General features: G+C 61.5%; 1 protein-coding gene across 2 annotated transcripts; it reads left to right on the top strand.

The window, feature by feature from the left end:
• The first annotated feature begins 1,398 nt into the window (after positions 1–1,398).
• EVPL (envoplakin) lies at positions 1,399–18,368 on the top strand. 2 transcript variants are annotated; one of them, XM_017674545.3, is made up of 22 exons: positions 1,399–1,628; positions 3,935–4,034; positions 4,363–4,517; positions 4,611–4,737; positions 5,342–5,467; positions 5,671–5,709; positions 5,810–5,971; positions 6,045–6,152; positions 6,323–6,418; positions 7,318–7,443; positions 7,869–8,015; positions 8,346–8,500; positions 8,674–8,803; positions 9,024–9,230; positions 10,818–10,996; positions 11,077–11,215; positions 11,340–11,533; positions 11,839–11,989; positions 13,497–13,580; positions 13,673–13,783; positions 13,887–13,979; positions 14,691–18,368. In XM_017674545.3, exons 1-22 carry the CDS (start codon positions 1,531–1,533, stop codon positions 18,105–18,107), a joined length of 6,144 nt encoding a protein of 2,047 aa, XP_017530034.3. In that variant the 5' UTR covers positions 1,399–1,530; the 3' UTR covers positions 18,108–18,368. The 2 variants fall into 2 exon arrangements, with proteins under 2 accessions (XP_017530034.3, XP_017530018.3); XM_017674529.3 differs by having other exon boundaries at positions 1,400–1,628; positions 8,674–8,771; positions 9,058–9,230.
• The last annotated feature ends 122 nt before the right edge of the window (positions 18,369–18,490 follow it).

The raw sequence follows: 18,490 nt of genomic DNA, 5'->3' as shown, positions 1-18,490 counted from the left end.
TGGCCTCCGGGCCAGTGTCCCATCTCTGGCTCCATCTCACTGCCACACTGAGCTGGGAGCAGAATGTGGAGACCACTGTGCTTCCCTATTGCTTCTTGCTCTGTCAAGGCCTCCTGCTGCCCACCCCCACTGCCACTGGCAGCACCTCCGTTGAGGGCGGGTGACTCCAGTGCCCCCTCTCCAGAGTCAAATCCAGTGACTTCGCCATGAGGTGCAGCCGAGAGGTCTCGGACCTTTTCTGTCCCACTGGGGCATGTGGCCAGTGTCAGCATCCGTCCCTGGCCTCCCCAGGCTACAGAGACCCTCTTCTTTCCTCCGGATGTTTTCTACCCTCAGCCAGGCCTGCCAGGATGCCCCAGCATCCCAAACCCAGCACGACGGCAGCACCCCACCCCCCCGGCTCCCCGCAGACTTCCTTCTACCGGCACTGTAAGTGTTCCGGGGAATGACACATCTGGAGCTGGGCCTGCGAAATGGGTGCCTGGAAATGCGGGGGACCCACTCCCTTCCCGAAGACCCTGGGGTTCACCAGAGGGGAAGGCAGCGACCAAGATGCCCTCCCTGGCAACAATGTGAAGATGAGGCTAACAAGCTGGCCCCACCATCAGCCACTCCATCCTTCAGGAAACCATAGGGGCCACTTCTGGTGGGTGGAGTGAGGAGAGGCAGGAAGGAAAACCCGAGGGCTCCCCGGGGCCTCAGCAGCACCTGACGGCTGATACCGGGGAGCCTTGTGGGGAGAAGCCTAGGGGAGTCCTGACAAACTCTGCAGCTGGTCTGAGACTCTTCCTGAGGGCCCAGCAAGGCGCGTCCTACCGCATCTGGTCCTGGAGCCGCGCACAGACGGGATGGCGCCGAGACAGCCAACAAGATAGGGCAGCGGGATGCTGGGTCATGTGCAGGGGAGCCAGCTGGGTAGTGCCCACCTTTAAAATGTACCTAGTGCCAGTTGTCTGGGACGAATGCCCCCTGGGTGCCTCATCATGCCAGGGCCCTCCCACCCACCCTGGCCTAGCAGAGTGGTCACACCTCCTCCAGCGGGTGACAGCCGTGGGTGGGAGCCTGCCTGAGCTCTAAGGCCAGGCCTCTGTTTTTGAGTCTGCGCCTGCGTGCATGGGTCTGTCTGTCGGGAGGTTTGTGCCTCCTGCACGCAGCTATTTCCCCATCTGGGTGTAATCACTGTTGGCTCCCTCTGGGTGTGTGAGTGTAACAAGTCCAGACCTTCCCTGGGAGTCGGGCAGCCTCAGGCGCCCCGCCTTCTGGACTGTGCCCTTTCCTCCCAAACTGGTTGTGCAAGAGCGGTGTAAGTGGGTGAGCGTGGGTGCATGCGCAGCGGCTCTGCCCCCCCCAGCTCACTGCCTCACCTGCAGGGAGGGGCCTCCCAGAAACTGCTTTCCCAGTGCCCAGCTGCCCCACCTTGCCAGAGCCCAGCTGAGCAGCCAGCGAGGACACACGCCTCCTGCCCACCACGCCCGACGGCCCTCCTGCGCCTGCCGAGCCCAGCCTGAGCTGGCACCTGCCTTTAGCACCATGTTCAAGGGGCTGAGCAAAGGCTCCCAAGGGAAGGGGTTCCCGAAGGGCTCCCCGGCCAAGGGCTCCCCTAAGGGCTCCCCCAGCAAGCACAACCGGTGAGCAAGGCTGAAGGAGGGGCTGGGATGGGGTGGTGCCAGGCCCAGGTGCTCCGGCCACCTGGAGGCAGCAGCCTGGAGCCCAGGACCAGCCCAGCGCTGGCATTTGGTGTCCTGAGGCCAAAGGACTCAGGGATGGACTCTCCCTTTCCCTTGGCAGGAGGCCGGGGAAGCCCTCGAGCTCCTCACTTTCCCCCCTGGGGCCCTGCGGGCCACCGGTCGAGGCACTCTGCCGGGGACGTGCTGGACAGGGCCTGAGCAGCTGCTGCCTGCCTTGGCAGGGGGACTGAGGCTGGAATGACTGGCTCCCTGTCCAGGGCTCTGGCCTCAAGGCTCTGTTTGAGTGGGGATGATCCTTGGCACAGGGTGCAGGGTGGGCAGAAGGAGTGAGAAGCCTAGAGGTGGGGTGAGGACCTGATGCCCGGGAGGCGGGGCTGTGCTGCCCTGGGGTCCAAGGGCAGCTGCCCCCACCAGGCTCCCACCTCGGCCTATAGTGCTTTCTGGAGCTGGAGTTGATGCCTTTGGGGCGGGGGGTGGGGGTGCTGTGGGAAAGAGGGAGGGGCCCACAGGCTGGTGGGAGAAGGGACATCCTCAGAGCCTCCCTCAGGTCACCCAGCAACCTGCCAGCCCAGCCTGGCTCTCCGAGACCCGGCTGCAGATGTGTTCTCGGCTCACTGACCATCAGCCCCCTCTGCAGGGAGGTGGTGGCAGATGGGGGTGGAGATGGAAGGCCTATTACCCGATAGGGATCACGTCAGTAACCACGCGGAGGCTGGGCTCCTAGGTGGGCAGAGAGACCCACTGGAGCAACCTGTCCTTGCCGGGGCGCCCAAGCCCTGCCCAGGGTGAAGTGGGCTCTTCCTGGCGGTGGGAGCAGTCCTTCTAGGAGGATGGGCCTGGGGACGGGACACCCAGGGCTCAGGACCAGCAGCTCCCAACCCAGGCAGGTTCCTGGGCAGCACATTCCTGGCCCAGGGCAGCTCTGTCCACATGGCCTGTCCACTCTGGCCACAGCCCCCAAACAGGGCTCATCACTCCCCTCGTATGGAATCCATTCATTTTACATGTATTTATGGAGCGCCTACCATGTGCTGGGACCATTCTAGGCACTGGGGATGGCGCCTTAAACAGAACAGACAGATCCTCGCCTCCTGGCACCTACATTCTGGTGCAATAAAAACGAACACCGGGTGCCGGCTCTGCACTGGACGCTTCAGATGGAGTAGTCCTCGTAACACTCGCAATAACACTGTCAGGTCCATATTAGTAAAGCCTCAGTTTACAGAAGAGGAACCTAGGACACGGAGAGGTTGAGTGACTTATCCAAGGCCACGCAGCAGTGGCGATGGAGATGGATCAAACCCATGCTGTCTGACCGCGGAGTTCTTTTAGACTGGTTTTGCTGGCACTGCTTCTCTGCCTGAGGGCTTGTCCTCTGACCCCTGACTCAAGGCACAGCTTGGTGAGCCTTCCCTTTCCCCAGAACTGTGACCTCACGAGGTGTTGTGCTCATGAGGTTGGACCACTCTGCTTTCTGTTAGGCCCTAGTGAGTGTGGTGCCTGGAGAGGCTGTGGAACAGGCGCGTGGAAAACGAGCTCTGGGACCCAGTTCAGGCTTTCCCTCTACTTCTGGCTCGGTGACCTGGAGCAAGGCTAGTCCCAGTCTGGGCCCTGAACCTCCCAGGCTGGAAAATGGTGGGGTGCTCTGGCAACCTCTTGGCCTCCCCCCTGCCCCTAAGCTGTGTGGCTCCTCCGGACGGTTGTTAGCCTGGGTGCAGGCAGGGCTGGGGTGGAAGTAGGGGGGAGCATGCTTCCGTCCCCTGTCACCAGCCAGCCCAGCTGCCCCTCCCCAAGGCCCAGCCATGCCTTCTCAGGTATCAGCAGCAGAGCTGGTGATTCACTCTCTCCTGGGGCCAGCCGCTCTCCAGCCCAAGGAAGCGGCAGAGAGCTGCGTGGGGGTGGGACCTCACTGCTGGGACAGTGATGTCGGCCCACATCATTGCAGCACACACACCCGGAGTCCCCACTTTCTGAGCCCTTGTATGAGGATAGTGCTCCCCCACCCAGGACAAGGCACCTCACAGCCTTGTGGGGAGAAGCCTAGGGGAGTCCTGACAACCTCTGCAGCTGGTCTGAGACTCAGAGCTGCCCGGGGCTGGGACTCCTCCCTCTAGGGCAGTGAGCCTCGCTCTAGGGCAGGACAGGGCAGAAAGTGTCAGGGGACCCCACCCAGGTGGGTAGACCCTCCCAAGGGGAAGAAAGGGGCCTTTTCAACATGCTGCCTGCTGTCCCCACCCCACCCCTAGTGCTGCCACCCAGGAGCTGGCCCTGCTCATCTCCCGCATGCAGGCCAATGCTGACCAGGTGGAGAGGGATGTCCTGGAGACCCAGAAGAAGCTACAGCAGGTGAGGCCAAGGTGTGGGGGCGCGGGAGGTGGTCCCTGGGATGCCCACTGGTGGTGGTGAAGTGGGCCTGACAGCCCTTGTCCTTCACTGGCCATCCCCAAGCACAGTGGGGGAGAGGGCTCGGTACTCCTTCTCTGCTGAGTTCCCAACTTGGGGGGCCAAAGGGGCTCCGGGGATGCCCAGGCCTCCCCTGTCCTTGCACCTGCCCCGCAGATGCCCTGGGCCTGCCCTCTGCAGTGTGGACACTGCGGTTGGCGGGCAGCCAGAGTCCCTCAGGGTGGGGTGCGGGTGGCAGTGAGGCCAGCAAGGATGCCGTCCGTGCCCGCAGGACCGGCTGCGCAGCGAGCAGAGCCAGGCCCTGCAGCACCAGCAGGAGACAGGCCGCAGCCTGAAGGAGGCCGAGGTGCTGCTGAAGGACCTCTTCCTGGATGTGGACAAGGCCCAGCGGCTCAAGCACCCACAGGCAGAGGAGATTGAGAAGGAGTGAGTGGGGTGGCAGCTGGGCTCCAGGGCAGAGGTGCTGGGGTCCTGGGCGCCCCAGGCCCAGCCCTGACCCGCCGGCCACCTGTTTGGCAGCATCAAGCAGCTGCACGAGCGGGTGACCCAGGAGTGTGCCGAGTACCGCGCCCTGTATGAGAGGATGGTGCTGCCTCCTGACGTGGGGTCCAGGATTGACTGGGCCCGTGTGCTGGAGCAGAAACAGGTCAGGGGCCACCCCAATGTTGGAGCCACCTCAAAGAGCTCCACGTCACACCCGGCATAATCAGAGAGCTATATCTCATCAGGGGCCTGACAGCATGCTGAGACCTGGGGGTGTTTGGGGGGCTGGGAAGGGAGAAAGCAGAGGAGACAGCATAGCCAGGAAGGCTTCCTGCAGGAGAAGGCCCAGAGGCCTCAGAGAAGTGGGAGGGCTTGGTTGGGTTGGGGTGAAGTGGTGAGAGAGGACATTCCAGAAATAAGGACTAGAGCCTCCTACCTAGAGTCTGGGATGTGATAGGAAGTGGGATTTGCTGGGCAGGCAGGCAGAGCCAGTTTGCAGCCCCTTCAATAGCAGGTGAGGAACTGGGCTTTGATACCCAACAGAAGGGGTGCTGTTGATGACGGTCAAGGGACATTGTGGGGGCATGGCAGCACTGGGTCCAAGAGCCTGGCTGGAGGCGTCCAGGAAGGAGGCACTGAGGCCCGGGTGGTGAGGAGGCAGGACAGACCTCCGGCCTATGGGGATGTGGAGAGGGCTCGGGGGGAGGGCGCTAGAGGGCTCCACCCTGGGCCCTCTGGCTGAGCTGCGCGGGGGGGCTCTTCTGCAGAAGCAGGTCTCTGAGGGCCACTATGGGCCAGGCGTGGCGGAGCTGGAGCAGCAGATTGCTGAGCACAACATCCTGCAGAAGGAGATCGAGGCCTATGGGCAGCAGCTGCGCAGCCTCATAGGGCCGGTGGGTGAGCCAGCCATCTGGACGCATCCCTGCCTGGCCCCGCTCCCAGGCCCCTTTTCTCCCATCAGACCCTGAGCTGGGCCCAACTGGCCCTCTGAGAAAGGGACAGAGGTTGGGGCGCAGTTGGCCTAGGGCCTAGGGTGCAATTTCCCCTGCACCCAGCCCTCACTGGGCCTGTGTTTTCTCCACCCTGGTCGAGGCAGGACGCAGCGCCCATCAGGAACCAATACCGGGACATACTGGTGAGCAGAGGCAGGGATGGCCAGCGGGTGGGCTGGGAGTGGGCAGGGCCAGCACTTCTCTCGCTACCCCTTTCCTCTCCCCACCTCTCGCCAAGCACAGAAGGCAGCCTCATGGCGCAGGCAGAGCCTGGGCAGCCTGTACACGCACCTGCAGGGCTGCACACGCCAGTTGAGTGCCCTGGCCCAGCAGCAGCGCCGCATCCTGCAGCAGGACTGGAGCGACCTCATGGCGGACCCAGAGGGCGTGCGGCGGGAGTACGAGGTCAGTAGGGTGAGTGGGACGGAGGGGGACAGGGACCTGCTCAGCCTCACGCCAGCTCCCCCATCCTCTCTAGCACTTCAAGCAGCAGGAGCTGCTGAGCCAGGAGCAGTGTGTGAACCAGCTGGAGGACGATGGCGAACGCATGGTGGAGCTCGGGCATCCGGCTGTGGGGCCCATCCAGGTGCCAAGGCCTAGCCGCTCCCCGTCACTGCTGGGAGTCCCACTCCCTCAATCTGGGGCTTCCCAGGAAGGCTAGAGAGAGGGAGAGGCGGCCCATAGCAGGGACAGGGCTGGGGGACGGATGGGCGGACCAGGGACCGTGGTCCAAAGGCTCCCTTCTGCTGTCCCCAGGCCCACCAGGAGGCCCTGAAGATGGAGTGGCAGAACTTCCTGAACCTGTGCATCTGCCAGGAGAGCCAGCTACGGCACGTGGAGGACTACCGCAGGGTGGGCCTGGGGGCAGGGCCAGGCAGGGGGGCCCGGGCAGGGTGGGCAGCCACCAGGGCCAGCCGGGGCACAGAGGTGCCCAAGGACCCCACAGGACATGATCCATCATAGGAAACAAGGTACCTCATAAAAATGACAGAGCTGTACCATTGTCACGAGGTCCCACAGGGAAAATAGTGCCATGCAAACATCCTTAAGATGATCTACTGCTCTGAGGGGAGTAGAAGTTGGTTCTTACAGGCGAAGAAAAATCTTGTTATTTTTATGCATAAATCACAGATATACACACGTAAAGGGTAGACAGCATGTCTGTGGGATTAAGGTTTCCTGGAGGTGGTGGGAAGAGCAAGGAAAACTTATGCAGAAAGCCTTCTTAGAAGGGACAAGAATCGTAAAAAAGTGTTGAGAAACGTTGATATATACAGATATTTTTTTGTAATTTCTCCCCAAGATGTTTCATATACTTTGAGACAAAAGCCAAATTTTTCTTTTCTTTTTTCTTTTTTAATGCTTTCCTATATAACCACAATACCATTATCACACCCATGGACAAGAATTCCGTAATATTGCCCAACCACTGAATGTGTGTTTAAAAGCCCATTCCCAGCTTCTAATCTGGGACTGGGAGAAGTGCAGCCAGATGCCCTGGCACCCACCCAGAGTACCCGCCAGGAGGATTCCAGGGGAAGGGAGTGAGGCAGGAGGGACAAAAGCCACAGTGTTTGATGACACTAAAAGAAATCAAGATCGGTGAAGGCAATACCCCATTTGCAGAGCATTCCTGTCACCTAGGCCCCACTGCCTGGGTGGGGAGCCCAGTGGTGTAGGCAACGGGCAGTTTGCCTGTAGCTGGGTTTCAGGGTGGGTGGGCTCTGTTCTTGACTACCCACCAACCTTAGTTCCAGGAAGAGGCCGACTCCATCAGCCAAACCCTGGCAAAGCTCAACTCCAGCCTGGACACCCAGTATAGTCCTGCCCCTGGGGGTCCCCCTGGTGCCCCCACAGAGCTGCTGCAACAGCTGGAGGTAAATCGGTCCCACCTGGCCATCTGTACCCCACTCCTGGAATGGGGCCTGCCTGTGTGTCTGGGCTTCACCCACCCCAGCCTGGGGGACAGGAGAAAGGGGTCTCCTCCAGCAGGAGGAGGCTGATCTGCTACCACAAGCCCGTTTCCGCTCTGGACCTCGGCCTCCTCACATATGGTGTGATAGGGGCCGTCCGGCCTCTGAGGCCCCTCCAGCTCTGGGGGCCTGGGTGATGCTGGGCAGACCCCACCCCACGCCAACCAGCAGACCCCAGCATCCTGGGCCTGCCAGGAGAGCCCCTTTTACTTTGCTGACTTAAAGACCCTGTCTTTGTGAAGACCAGACCCCGGGCCTTCCTGTGGGGCAGGTATGAGGCTGGCCACTGGTGGAGCCTGGCCTGAGCTCCCACTGCCTGGGCCCTGCAGGCAGAGCAGCAGCAGCTGGCCATCGCCGAGAAGACTGTCGGGGCCCTGCAGCGGCAGAGCCAGGAGGTGGCCCCTCTGCAGCAGCGCAGGACCCCTCCCCAGCAGCCCCTGCATGTGGACAGCATCTGTGACTGGGACTCTGGAGAAGTAGGGGCTCTGCCCGTCCTGCCCCTGGCCCCACCCAGTACCCCTCTTCTACCCCATCCATGCCCCCTGCAGTCCCCATGGCTGCCCCTCACCTCCCCACTTCCACCCAGCCCCTGCTCCGCTCCTGCCCAGCCCCAGCCCAGTCCCAGCCGTGCCCTGCCTCTGGTCTCTCACTGTCCCTACCCCAGGATCCCCTGCCCTTATTCCTGCCCCTGCCCCAACTCCCGTCCCCCACCTGGTCCTGTCCCAGCCCCTACCCCATCTTGGCCTTTGTCCCTTCTCTGGCCCCTGCCCCTGAGCCTGCATGAGCTCCTTCCCACTGTCCCCCAGGTGCAGCTGCTGCGGGGTGAGCGGTATACGCTGAAGGACAACACGGACCCGCACACCTGGGTCGTGCAGGGCCCAGGTGGGGAGACCAAGCATGCCCCAGCCGCCTGCTTCTGCATCCCGGCTCCAGACCCTGCAGCCGTGGCCAGGGCCTCCAAGTGGGTCTGCCGAGGGATACTCAAGGGCAGGAGGCAGGCTTTGGGCCCAGACCTGGCCCTGTGGTGTTGGAAGCCATTGCCTGGCCTTTGCCTGGGCCAGTGACTGCCGGGGCTGGGGGAGTGTCCAGGGGAGAGAGGAGGTGCATCCCACTCTGATCAGCACTTTGTTCCAGGCTGGCCTCGGAGCTGCAGGCCCTGAAGCAGAAGTTGGCCACAGTCCAGAGCCATGTGAAGGACAGTGCTGTGCACCCCTTACGACCTGGCCAGCAGGGTACCAAGGGCTGGCCGGGGACCTGGGGCAGTGCTGGGATACAGGGAGTAGATTCCTACTTTGGCCCCTGTAAGGGGAGCTGCGATGAGCAGGGGTGACCCTGGGTTAGGGACCCTGCTCTGGGAACTCCATCTTTTGGGTTGGCAGTCTCCTAGGGCTATCCCTCTCTCAGTTCGGCCCTCCTTCCTATCCCACCCTGGACCCTCTGTAGGCACTCAGGGAGGGGCCCCTCAGGCAGACAGTTGGGAGTAGGCCCTGGACCCTCACAGGCACCCTATCCCCCCAGCTCCGACCAACTCAGCCCCAGTCGACCCACAGGCCCAGAAGCTCCTGACACAGATGACCCAGCTGGGCAGGGACCTGGGGCAGATAGAGGAGCAGGTGCTGGCCTGGGCCCGGGCCCCGCTGAGCCGCTCCGCTCCGCTGGAGGACCTGGAGGGTCGCATCCAAAGCCACAAGGTGGGTAAGCAAGGACGGCCAGGAGAAGAAACGGGCCCACCCTGGGGGTGCACAGACTGAAGACAAGTAAGTGTGTGAGCACCCAGGGACCCACGGAGGGGGAAGGGAGGGGACAGTCCTGGGCTCAGACAAGTTGGGTCCCATCCCGGCTCCTCTGCAGACCAGCTTTGTGACCTTGGGCAATTCACTTAATCTCTCTGGGCCTTGGTTTCCTTGTCCCTGAAAACAGGCACAGTAATACCCAGCTCATCTGGCTGTCCTGAGGATGGAGTGTAAGGCCTGGGAAGGTTCTAGAAGGGAAAGTCTCATAGTAAAGGTCCTACACTGCACCCCGGGAGGTGTTCTGGGACAGGAGGATCCTGAGAACAGCAAAAACCACCTTAGGGGTGATCTTTCCCAGAAAGCAGGCAGGGGCCTCGGGAGGAGCTGCAGTGTGTGCGAACGTGATCATAAGGCCTCTGTGAGCCGCAAGGGCAGCGGGGACCCTGGATTAGGGACCCTGCCCTGGGAATTCCATCTCCTGGGTTGGCAAACTCCTAGGGCTATCCCTCCCTCAGTTCTCTGCACCTGCCTGTGGCCCTCAACACTGTCCCACACTGTGGCCTTTCCTGCCCCACACTGGACCTCTGAAGAGCCAGTAGTGAAAGCCAACCTACCCCGTACCTGGGGGTTCTGTCCTTCCAATCCAGTTTCTGCGCAGGCTTGGTTTCTCAGAATTTGAGTCATGTCGTTCACGTTGTGCAGCTCTGTATTTTCACCCCACCATATAGCGTAGCTAGTAGCAGGCAGCCTTCCCCGGGGCAGAGGGCTGGAAGGAGTGGTACACTGGGTCCAGAGGCCGATGATGAGGTGGACATGAGCATGCAGGGTGTCTATTAGGATCCCATGGGTGCGACACCTGTGGGGTGGGAGGGCTCAGGAGTGTCGGAAGGAGGCAACATGCACTGACGTGGACTCAGTGAAGACCTGCAGCCCTAGGGACGCTCCGGAGCTGATGGAGGGCTAGGCCTTCGTACCCCACGCTGCTGAGTCCCTGTTCAGGACCGGCCTGGGACATGGAGGCTCTCTTGAGCCTAGGCAGTGCCCACACAGCTCCTTGGGTTTGGAAGTCACAGCACCTTCCATCAGGGCTCTTGGGGGACTGCGGGAAGTCCAGTTAGACTGGAAGGTAGGCAGTGCATGGCACAGAGTTGGCACAATGACTTATGGAACAAATGAGCAAAGAACTAACTAATGAATGAACAAAATAAGCCCAAGTGGACAAAGCTAGGGCTTTGCTGTCTGAAGGTTTTGTGAACAGGACAGTGACATGAAGGTGGGCACCTGTGTGCCTGGAGCTGCTGAGCTCCTGACACCAGGGTATCATTTCATCCTTCCATCAATCATTCTGTAGATGAGGAGATGGAGGGTCAGAGAGGTTGACCTGCCCCAGGTCATATACACAGAGGCTGTGCCTCGATTTCTGGCCTGGGTCTGAGCATGTACCCACCACACTCTCAGGCCTCATGGGCAGAGTTAAGTTGACCTGGCAGGAGGACCCACCTGCTGAGAGCAGAGATCTCTGACCCTCATGCTGCCCTGTCCCAGGACACAGTGCAGCGGCTGCAGAGCCTGGGAGCAGAGAAGGCCGCCGCCCAGCAGGAGTGTGAGGAGTCTCTGTCTGCACGGCCTGTGGGCCCTGACGCTCTGCATCTGCCTGTGGCCCTCAACAATGTCAAGAACAAGTACAGAGACATGCAGATTCTCTGCAACCTCTATGGAGAGAAGTGAGTGCTCTGGGGCAGCTGGGCAGGGCAGCATGGGTGTGGCCGAGAGGGCATCTGACCCTCAACCCCTTCCACGGCAGAGCCATGGCCGCCCTGGGTCTGGAACGGCAGATCCAGGACGCAGACAGGGTCATCCGAGGCTTTGAGTCTACCCTGGTGCAGGAGGCCCCCATCCCTGCTGGCCCGGGTGCACTGCAGGAAAGGGTCAGCGAGCTTCAGGTGAGGGCTGGGCCTTCTGGTGGGAGGGGGCATAGCCTGCTAAGCATTCAGGGGTGGATGGTGGGTGATGTGGTGTCTTACGAAGCCATGAGGGTGCACCATGCTGTATCCCCTTCTCCCCCAGCGCCAGCGGAAGGAGCTGCTGGGGCAGCAGGCCTGTGTGCTGGGGCTGCACCGGGAGCTGAAGGCCACTGAGCATGCGTGTAGCGCTCTGCAGAACAATTTCCACGAGTTCTGCCAGGACTTGCCTCGCCAGCAGCGCCAGGTGCGGGCCCTCACCGACCGCTACCACGCCGTAGGGGACCAGCTGGACCTGCGGTGAGTGGTTGGGCCATTAGGGCTCGAGGCATGCCCCTTGTGCATGGCAGCCGCTGCTGACAAGCTGTGTGCCCTCGGGTGGTGACTTCACCCCCCTCAGGCTGTCTCGCCACTTCTAAAATGGGACGGCAGCACAACAGGATTCTCCCATGGTGCACCTGGCAGACACCGCCCAGTCCAGCCCTGAATGCTCAGCTCCAGCCAAGGGCCAGGGTTAGGGGATCAGCATGGTGGGTTGCTCAGGCTTCCTGAACCGTCCTCAGGGGGCACCTTTCACCTCTGCTCTGGACCTTATCTCCCTGCAGGGAGAAGATGCTGCAGGATGCCAGCCTCACCTACCAGCAGTTCAAGAACTGCAGGAACAACCTGAGCTCCTGGCTGGAGCACGTGCCCAGCAACCAGGTGCGGCCCAGTGACGGGCCCAGCCAGATCTCCTACAAGCTGCAGGAGCAGAAGGTGAGGGGCTGGGGCTGCTGGCAACCTGGGGGCAGGTCAGGCCCCTGCCCAGAGCTAGGGCCTCAAGTGCGCCTCACCACCTCAGCCCTCACAGGGAGAACCGCCTGTGCACGGTGGCCCCCTAGTGGCCAGTGTTCCAAGAGACCTCAAAGCTCAGGCCAGATGCCTTGAGTCACCCTCCCCCAGGGCTCTACTTGGCCCACAGAATGGCCAGCGCATCCCAGGCCGGTCCGACGGGGGCAGGGGACTTCATGCTCCAGGGGTTCCAACTCCTACTGCACCCCTACTGTTCCTCATGTTTGCCAAGCCCCTACCATGTACTTTCAATGGACAGAGGCTGGGGGTGCACTCAAGTCTGGGGTGGGGACTGGTGTGTCCCAGGCCATGATGCTGGTAAGTGCTTTGGTGGAGAAGCCAGAGTGCCCTGGGGGCCCGCTGCAGGACCCTGTGGGGTCAGGGCCAGGGGTCTGGAAGGAACCAACTTCTGAGCTGAGGCCTGAGGAACAGATAGGATGGCTGACTAGAGGAGGCGAAGGGTCCCAAGTGGGTCAGGGGAAAGGAGGGGCTCATGGGTCAAAATGACCAGGGTGCAGGCCCTTTCAAGGAGTGGGAAGGAGGCCGGACCCCATCCTGAGGGTGCCAGGGAAGCTGGCTGGGCCCTGGGTTCTGTCTGGGGCACCTGGGAAGACAGGGCGCACCTGCCTGAGTTAGGGAGCACCAGGAACAGAGCACAGTTGGGGGGAAGCAGGGAAGTCAGTTAGGTTGTGCTGAGTTGAGGTGCCCAAACAGCCAGGGGGAGATGGAAGTCGCAGGGGGGAGTATGGGGCAGTGGTGAGCTGGGGCTGGCTGTGGGGTGTGCAGGAGAGCAGAGATGGGCCTGGGCTAGAAGGATGGGGACACCCACGGAGAGCACAGGAAATAAAGTCAGGAAGGGGGCTTGGGGCAGAGATTCTGAGCCCCAGCTGCAGATTGGAATCAGGGGGTTTTAGACATGCCTGTGCCGAAACCCCAGCCTGGACCGATTCAGTCAGAATCACTGGGGCCAGAGCATCAGTTTTGTTTTTTTTAAAGTCTCCCAAGTAAATAAAAGGGGCAATAAGGGTTAAGAACTACTGTGACAGCGGTTCTCAGAGTGGTCCCTGAGCCACAGCACCAACAGTGCCTAGAAGCTTGTCAGAAATGCAGATCGCAGGCCCCAGCCCAGACCTGCTCTGCCAGAAACTCGGGGGTGGGCCGTCGGCCTCTGTCCCACGAGCCCTCCAGGTGACTCTGATGCCCAGCACAGTATGAGAGCCGCTGTCCCGGGACACAACTCTGAGCAGCACTAGGCAGAAGAAAGGGACTCTGCCCAGGGAAGGAGGGGAGAGAACCAGGAAAGGAGGAGGCCAGGACAAGGCCATTTCCCACCCAACCCGTCCTGCTGCCACGGCTGCTGGCCCCCCTGCCGCTGGAGGCGCCTGGCTGGGGGAGGGCCTGACCGTCCCGGCTCCCACCTCTTCCCCGGCAGAGGCTGCTGCAGGAGATCCGGGGCCACGAGCAGGACAGAGCTGCGGCGTGCCGTCTCTCCCAGGAGCTGCAGGCAGCTCTCCAGGTAAGTAGTGTCACTTCGGATTGTCCCTCTTTATCCCCACCCGTAGCTTCCCCCACTGACCGCCAGCCTGCTGTCCTTCCCTCCCTGCTCAGGACTACGTGCTGCAGGCAGACACCTACTGCTATTCCCTGGAGCCCACGTGGGCAGGGCCAGCCCCCAAGAGACCTCGAGCAGCTCCCCTGCAGGAGAGCATCCAGGCCCAGGTGAGACAGGACCCAGCAGGCTTGGCACCCCTCTGCACCTGCTCCACGGCCTCTGAGGTGAGAGCTGACCTGCCCCCCCTTTTTCTCCTTTTGGCCTCTCCAGGAGAAGAACCTGACTAAAGCCTATACTGAGTTTGCAGCTGCCCACCAGCAGCAGCTGCACCGGCTGGAGTTTGCCAGCAAGATGCTGGAGAAGGTATGGAGACGATGCTCCGTCCCCGTGCTGGGAAGCATGGCCTGCCGTTGACCTGGCAGTCTTCCCTTCCTCCTTGCCATGTAGCCTGCAGCCCAGGGCAGCCTCAGTGGCCTGAGTGGGTGCAGCTCCCTGCTTCCCCTGGCAGCTCTAACAGGCTGGCATCTTGGCAGAGTCAGGCCCTGGAGATGTTATTCAGGGTGGTCATAGCTTAGCCACTGGGCAGTCCCCCTAGTGGGGAAAAGAGAAAGTCCCTGCAAGGTCTTCAGCCGTAGGATGAGTTGCAGTGGGCAAGAGGCCACCTAGGTCTCTATCCCTCGGTGACTGGGAGCCAGAAGCCCTCTGTGACTTTGGTGACTGGCGGAGGGACTTCCCAGCTTCCTCCTACCCTCAGCCATACTCCAGTATTCCCCAGAGGAGTGTGAGCCCACTTCCAGGAGCTTGGGAGGACGGGGAAGGGAAATGCTTGGGAGGGAGATCTTGTCCTATTTGCATGTTCAAGTGCACACTCGGCCTGATCCCTGCCTTGCATCCTAATATGGGATTGTAGGTCCTCTCCAAATGCTGTCTCTGAGCATCTCAGGTCTGCAGCTCCACCTCCCAGACCTCCCAGGAAGTCTCAGGAAGCAGAGTGGGGACCCTGATCTCAGGGGGATGAAGCTTACCTCTTTCCTACCACCCCAGTACTTGCCCCTTCTTCCTCTCATGCTGCAGAAGGAGCTCAGTGAGAACATCCAGGTGACCCATGATGAACAAGCAGGGAAGGAGGCAGAGGCCCTGAAGTCCCAGCTGGAGGAAGAGAGGAAGCTGGTGGCCCGGGTGCAGCAGGAGCTGGAGGAGCAGAGGAACCAGTTACTGCAGTTGAAAACCCAGCAGCCCTTGGAGAGGCTGGAAGAGAGGGAAGTGGTGGAGTTCTACCGGGACCCCCAGCTGGAAAGCAGCCTGTCCAGGGTGAACTCCCAAGTGGAAGACGAGGGTAGGAAGCGGGCCGTCCTGCAAGCAGAGTTGGAGGTAGTGGCCCAGAAGGTCGTCCAACTGGAGAGCAAGAGGAGGGATGTGCAGCCTCATCTGCTGACCAAGGAGGTCACCCACATCGAGCGGGACCCCGGCCTAGAAAGCCAAGTGTCCCAGCTCAGCAGTGAGGCCCAGCACCTGCGGGAAGAGAACATTGCTGTCTTGGCCCGGCTGGAGGAGCTAAAGGAGGAGCTGCTGGCCCTTGAGCAGAAGGAGGCAAACGTGAAGGAAAAGGTCGTGGTGAAAGAAGTGGTCAAGGTGGAGAAGGACCTGGAGATGGTCAAGGCAATCCAGGCACTGAGGCTGCGGACTGAGGAGGATGCTGCACAGAGGAAGGGGGCAGAGGCAGCCGTGACCAAGCTGCAGGCTCGCATTAAAGACCTGGAGCGGGCAATCAGTGCTGTGGAGCCTAAGGTGATCGTGAAGGAGGTGAGGAAGGTGGAGCAGGACCCGGGCCTTCTCAAAGAGGTGTCCCAGCTGAGGAACCTTCTGGAGGAGGCGAGAAGTAAGAATGAGACGCTGGCCCAGGAGCTGCAGGGATTGCACAGCAAGCACAGCGTGGTAGAGAAGCAGAAGCCCAAAGTGGAATTCCAGGAGCGTGTCCACGAGACCTTCCACGTGGCCCCGGAGACAGAGCAGGAGATGGTTCGGCTCAGGGCTGAGCTGCAGGAGACCGCCAGCAAGAGAGGCAGGGTGGAGGAAGAGGTGGGGCGGCTGCTGGCAGAGCTGGCTGTCCTGCGCACCCAGAAGCCCGAGGTGGAGTACAAGCAGGTGACACAGGAGGTGGTGAAGCACGAGAAGAGCCCTGAGGTGCTGCGGGAGATCGATCGCCTGAAGGCTCAGCTCAACGAGCTGGTCAACGGCAGCGGGCGGGCCCAGGAGCAGCTCATCCGGCTGCAGGGGCAGCGCGACGAGTGGAGGCGGGAGCGGTCCAAGGTGGAGACCAAGACGGTGACCAAGGAGGTGGTGCGCCACCAGAAGGACCCCGTCCTGGAGAAGGAGGCTGCACGGCTCCGCCAGGAGGTGCGAGAAGCAGCTCAGAAGAGGCGCGCCACGGAGGATGTTGTCTACGAGCTGCAGAACAAGTACCTGCTGCTGGAGAGGAGGCGGCCCGAGGAGAAGGTGGTGGTGCAGGAAGTGGTGGTCACCCAGAAGGACCCAAAGCTCCGCGAGGACCATGGCCGGCTGAGCCGGAGTTTGGATGAGGAGGTGGGCCGGCGGCGGCAGCTGGAGCGGGAGGTGCAGCAGCTGCGGGCCGGCGTGGAGGAGAAGGAGGGCCTGCTCAGCTTCCAGGAGGACCTCGGCAAGAAGCTGGCTGTGGAGAAGGAGCTGCGGCAGCTGACCTTGAGGATCCAGGAGCTGGAGAGGCGGCCTCCTGCGGTGCAGGAGAAGATCATCATGGAGGAGGTAGTCAAGCTGGAGAAAGACCCAGATCTGGAGGAGTCCACGGAAGCCCTGCGGCAGGACCTGGACCAGGAGAAAACCCGGGTGATGGAGTTGCATCGGGAGTGCAAGAACCTGCAGGTCCAGATCGACATCCTCCAGAAAACCAAATCTCAGGAGAAGACTATCTACAAGGAAGTGATCAGGGTAGAGAAAGACCGGGTGCTGGAGGGGGAGCGGTCCCGGGTGTGGGAGGCGCTCAACAGGGAGCGCGTGGCCCGGCAGAACCGGGAGAAGGAGGTGCTGCGCCTGCAGGAGCGGATTGACAGGGCCGAAGCGCTGAGGAGGACCTGGTCCCGGGAGGAGGCTGAGCTCCAGAAGGCCCGCGACCAGGCCAGCCAGGAACACAGCCAGCTGCAGCAGGAGCTGCAGGAGCTAGAGAGGCAGAAGCAGCGAACAGTGCTGCAGCTGCAGGAGGAGTCCGAGCTGCTCAGCCAGAAGACGGAAAGCGAGCGGCAGAAGGCAGCCCAGCGGGACCAGGAGCTCTCGCAGCTCGAGGCAGCCGTCCTCCGCGAGAAAGACCAGATTTACGAGAAGGAGCGGACCCTCAGGGACCTTCACACCAAGGTGAGCCGAGAGGAGCTCAACCAGGAGACCCAGACGCGAGAGACCAACCTGTCCACTAAGATCTCCATCTTGGAACCTGAGACAGGGAAGGACATGTCCCCGTACGAGGCCTACAAGAGGGGTATCATCGATCGAGGTCAGTACCTCCAGCTCCAGGAGCTCGAGTGTGACTGGGAGGAGGTCACCACCTCGGGACCCTGTGGAGAAGAGTCTGTTCTCCTGGACCGCAAGAGCGGGAGGCAGTACTCCATCGGGGCCGCCCTGCGCTGCCGGCGCATCTCCAAGGAGGAGTACCATCTCTACAAGGACGGCCAGCTCCCCATCTCCGAGTTTGCCCTGCTTGTGGCAGGGGAGACCAAGCCCTGCTCCTCCCTCTCCATTGGCTCCATCATCTCCAAATCCCCGCTTGCCTCCCCGGCCCCCCAGAGCACCAGTTTCTTCTGTCCCAGCTTCTCCCTTGGGCTCAGCGATGACAGCTTCCCCATTGCCGGGGTCTACGACACAACCACAGACAACAAATGCACCATCAAGATGGCAGTGGCCAAGAACATGCTGGACCCCATCACTGGGCAGAAGCTGCTGGAGGCCCAGGCAGCTACGGGGGGCATCGTGGACCTCCTCAGCTGGGAGCGCTACTCCATACACAAGGCCCTGGAGAGGGGGCTGATCGAGAACACCTCGACGCAGAGGCTGCTCAATGCCCAGAAGGCCTTCACAGGCATCGAGGACCCCATCACCAAGAAGAGGCTGTCGGTGGGCGAGGCCATCCAGAAGGGCTGGATGCCCCGGGAGAGCGCGTTCCCGCACCTGCAGGCGCAGTACCTGACCGGCGGGCTCATCGACCCCAGGAGGACAGGCCGCATCCCGGTCCCCGAGGCTGTGCTGTCTGGGATGATCAGTGAAGAACTGGCGCAGCTCCTACAGGATGAGGCCAGCTACGAGAAGGATCTGACAGACCCCATCTCCAAGGAGCGGCTGAGCTACAAGGAGGCCATGGGACGTTGCCGGAAAGACCCCCTGAGTGGCCTGCTGCTCCTCCCAGCAGCGCTGGAGGGCTACCACTGCTACCGCACAGCCTCCCCCACCCTACAGCGCTCCCTGTGCTGATGAGGCCACGCCACTCTCACTGGGGGCGTACGAGGGGGAGAGGTAGGGTGCTTGCACCCCTTGTCCCTGGGCAGTCTAATCCGAGGGGCTGGGCCGTCCCTCTGTCTGATCGCTGTTCCATTATTCAAGTCAGTGGTGTTGGGCTCCCTGCCCTAACGTTGATGCCCAATCCCTGCCCAGACCTGAAGTCCAGCAGACCTGATTTTCCTCCCTCCCCCACCCCCTGCTTCCAATAAACTGATTCTGCCAGTGTTTCTTTCACATACGGGGATGCAGAATCGATCTGTCTGCAGCATGAACACAAGGGAGAGTGTTGCTTCCCAGGTTAGGGGTGGACATGCGGGCTTTTCAGAGGATTTTAGTTTCCTGGACTCCAGCAGGTG

The sequence above is a fragment of the Manis javanica genome, chromosome 4, assembly GCF_040802235.1.
Source record: "Manis javanica isolate MJ-LG chromosome 4, MJ_LKY, whole genome shotgun sequence".
NCBI classification, from domain to species: Eukaryota; Metazoa; Chordata; class Mammalia; order Pholidota; family Manidae; genus Manis; species Manis javanica.
The sequence above is the reverse complement of the archived record's forward strand: the minus strand, read 5'-3'. Positions and strand labels throughout refer to the sequence as shown.

Excerpts from the sequence above, each read along its gene's own strand:
- EVPL (XM_017674545.3), top strand. The coding sequence starts at position 1,531 with ATGTTCAAGGGGCTGAGCAAAGGCTCCCAAGGGAAGGGGTTCCCGAAG. Across the intron at positions 9,231-10,817 it reads GTCGCATCCAAAGCCACAAG|GACACAGTGCAGCGGCTGCA; the intron begins GTGGGTAAGCAA and ends GCCCTGTCCCAG. Across the intron at positions 11,990-13,496 it reads ACAAGCTGCAGGAGCAGAAG|AGGCTGCTGCAGGAGATCCG; the intron begins GTGAGGGGCTGG and ends CTTCCCCGGCAG.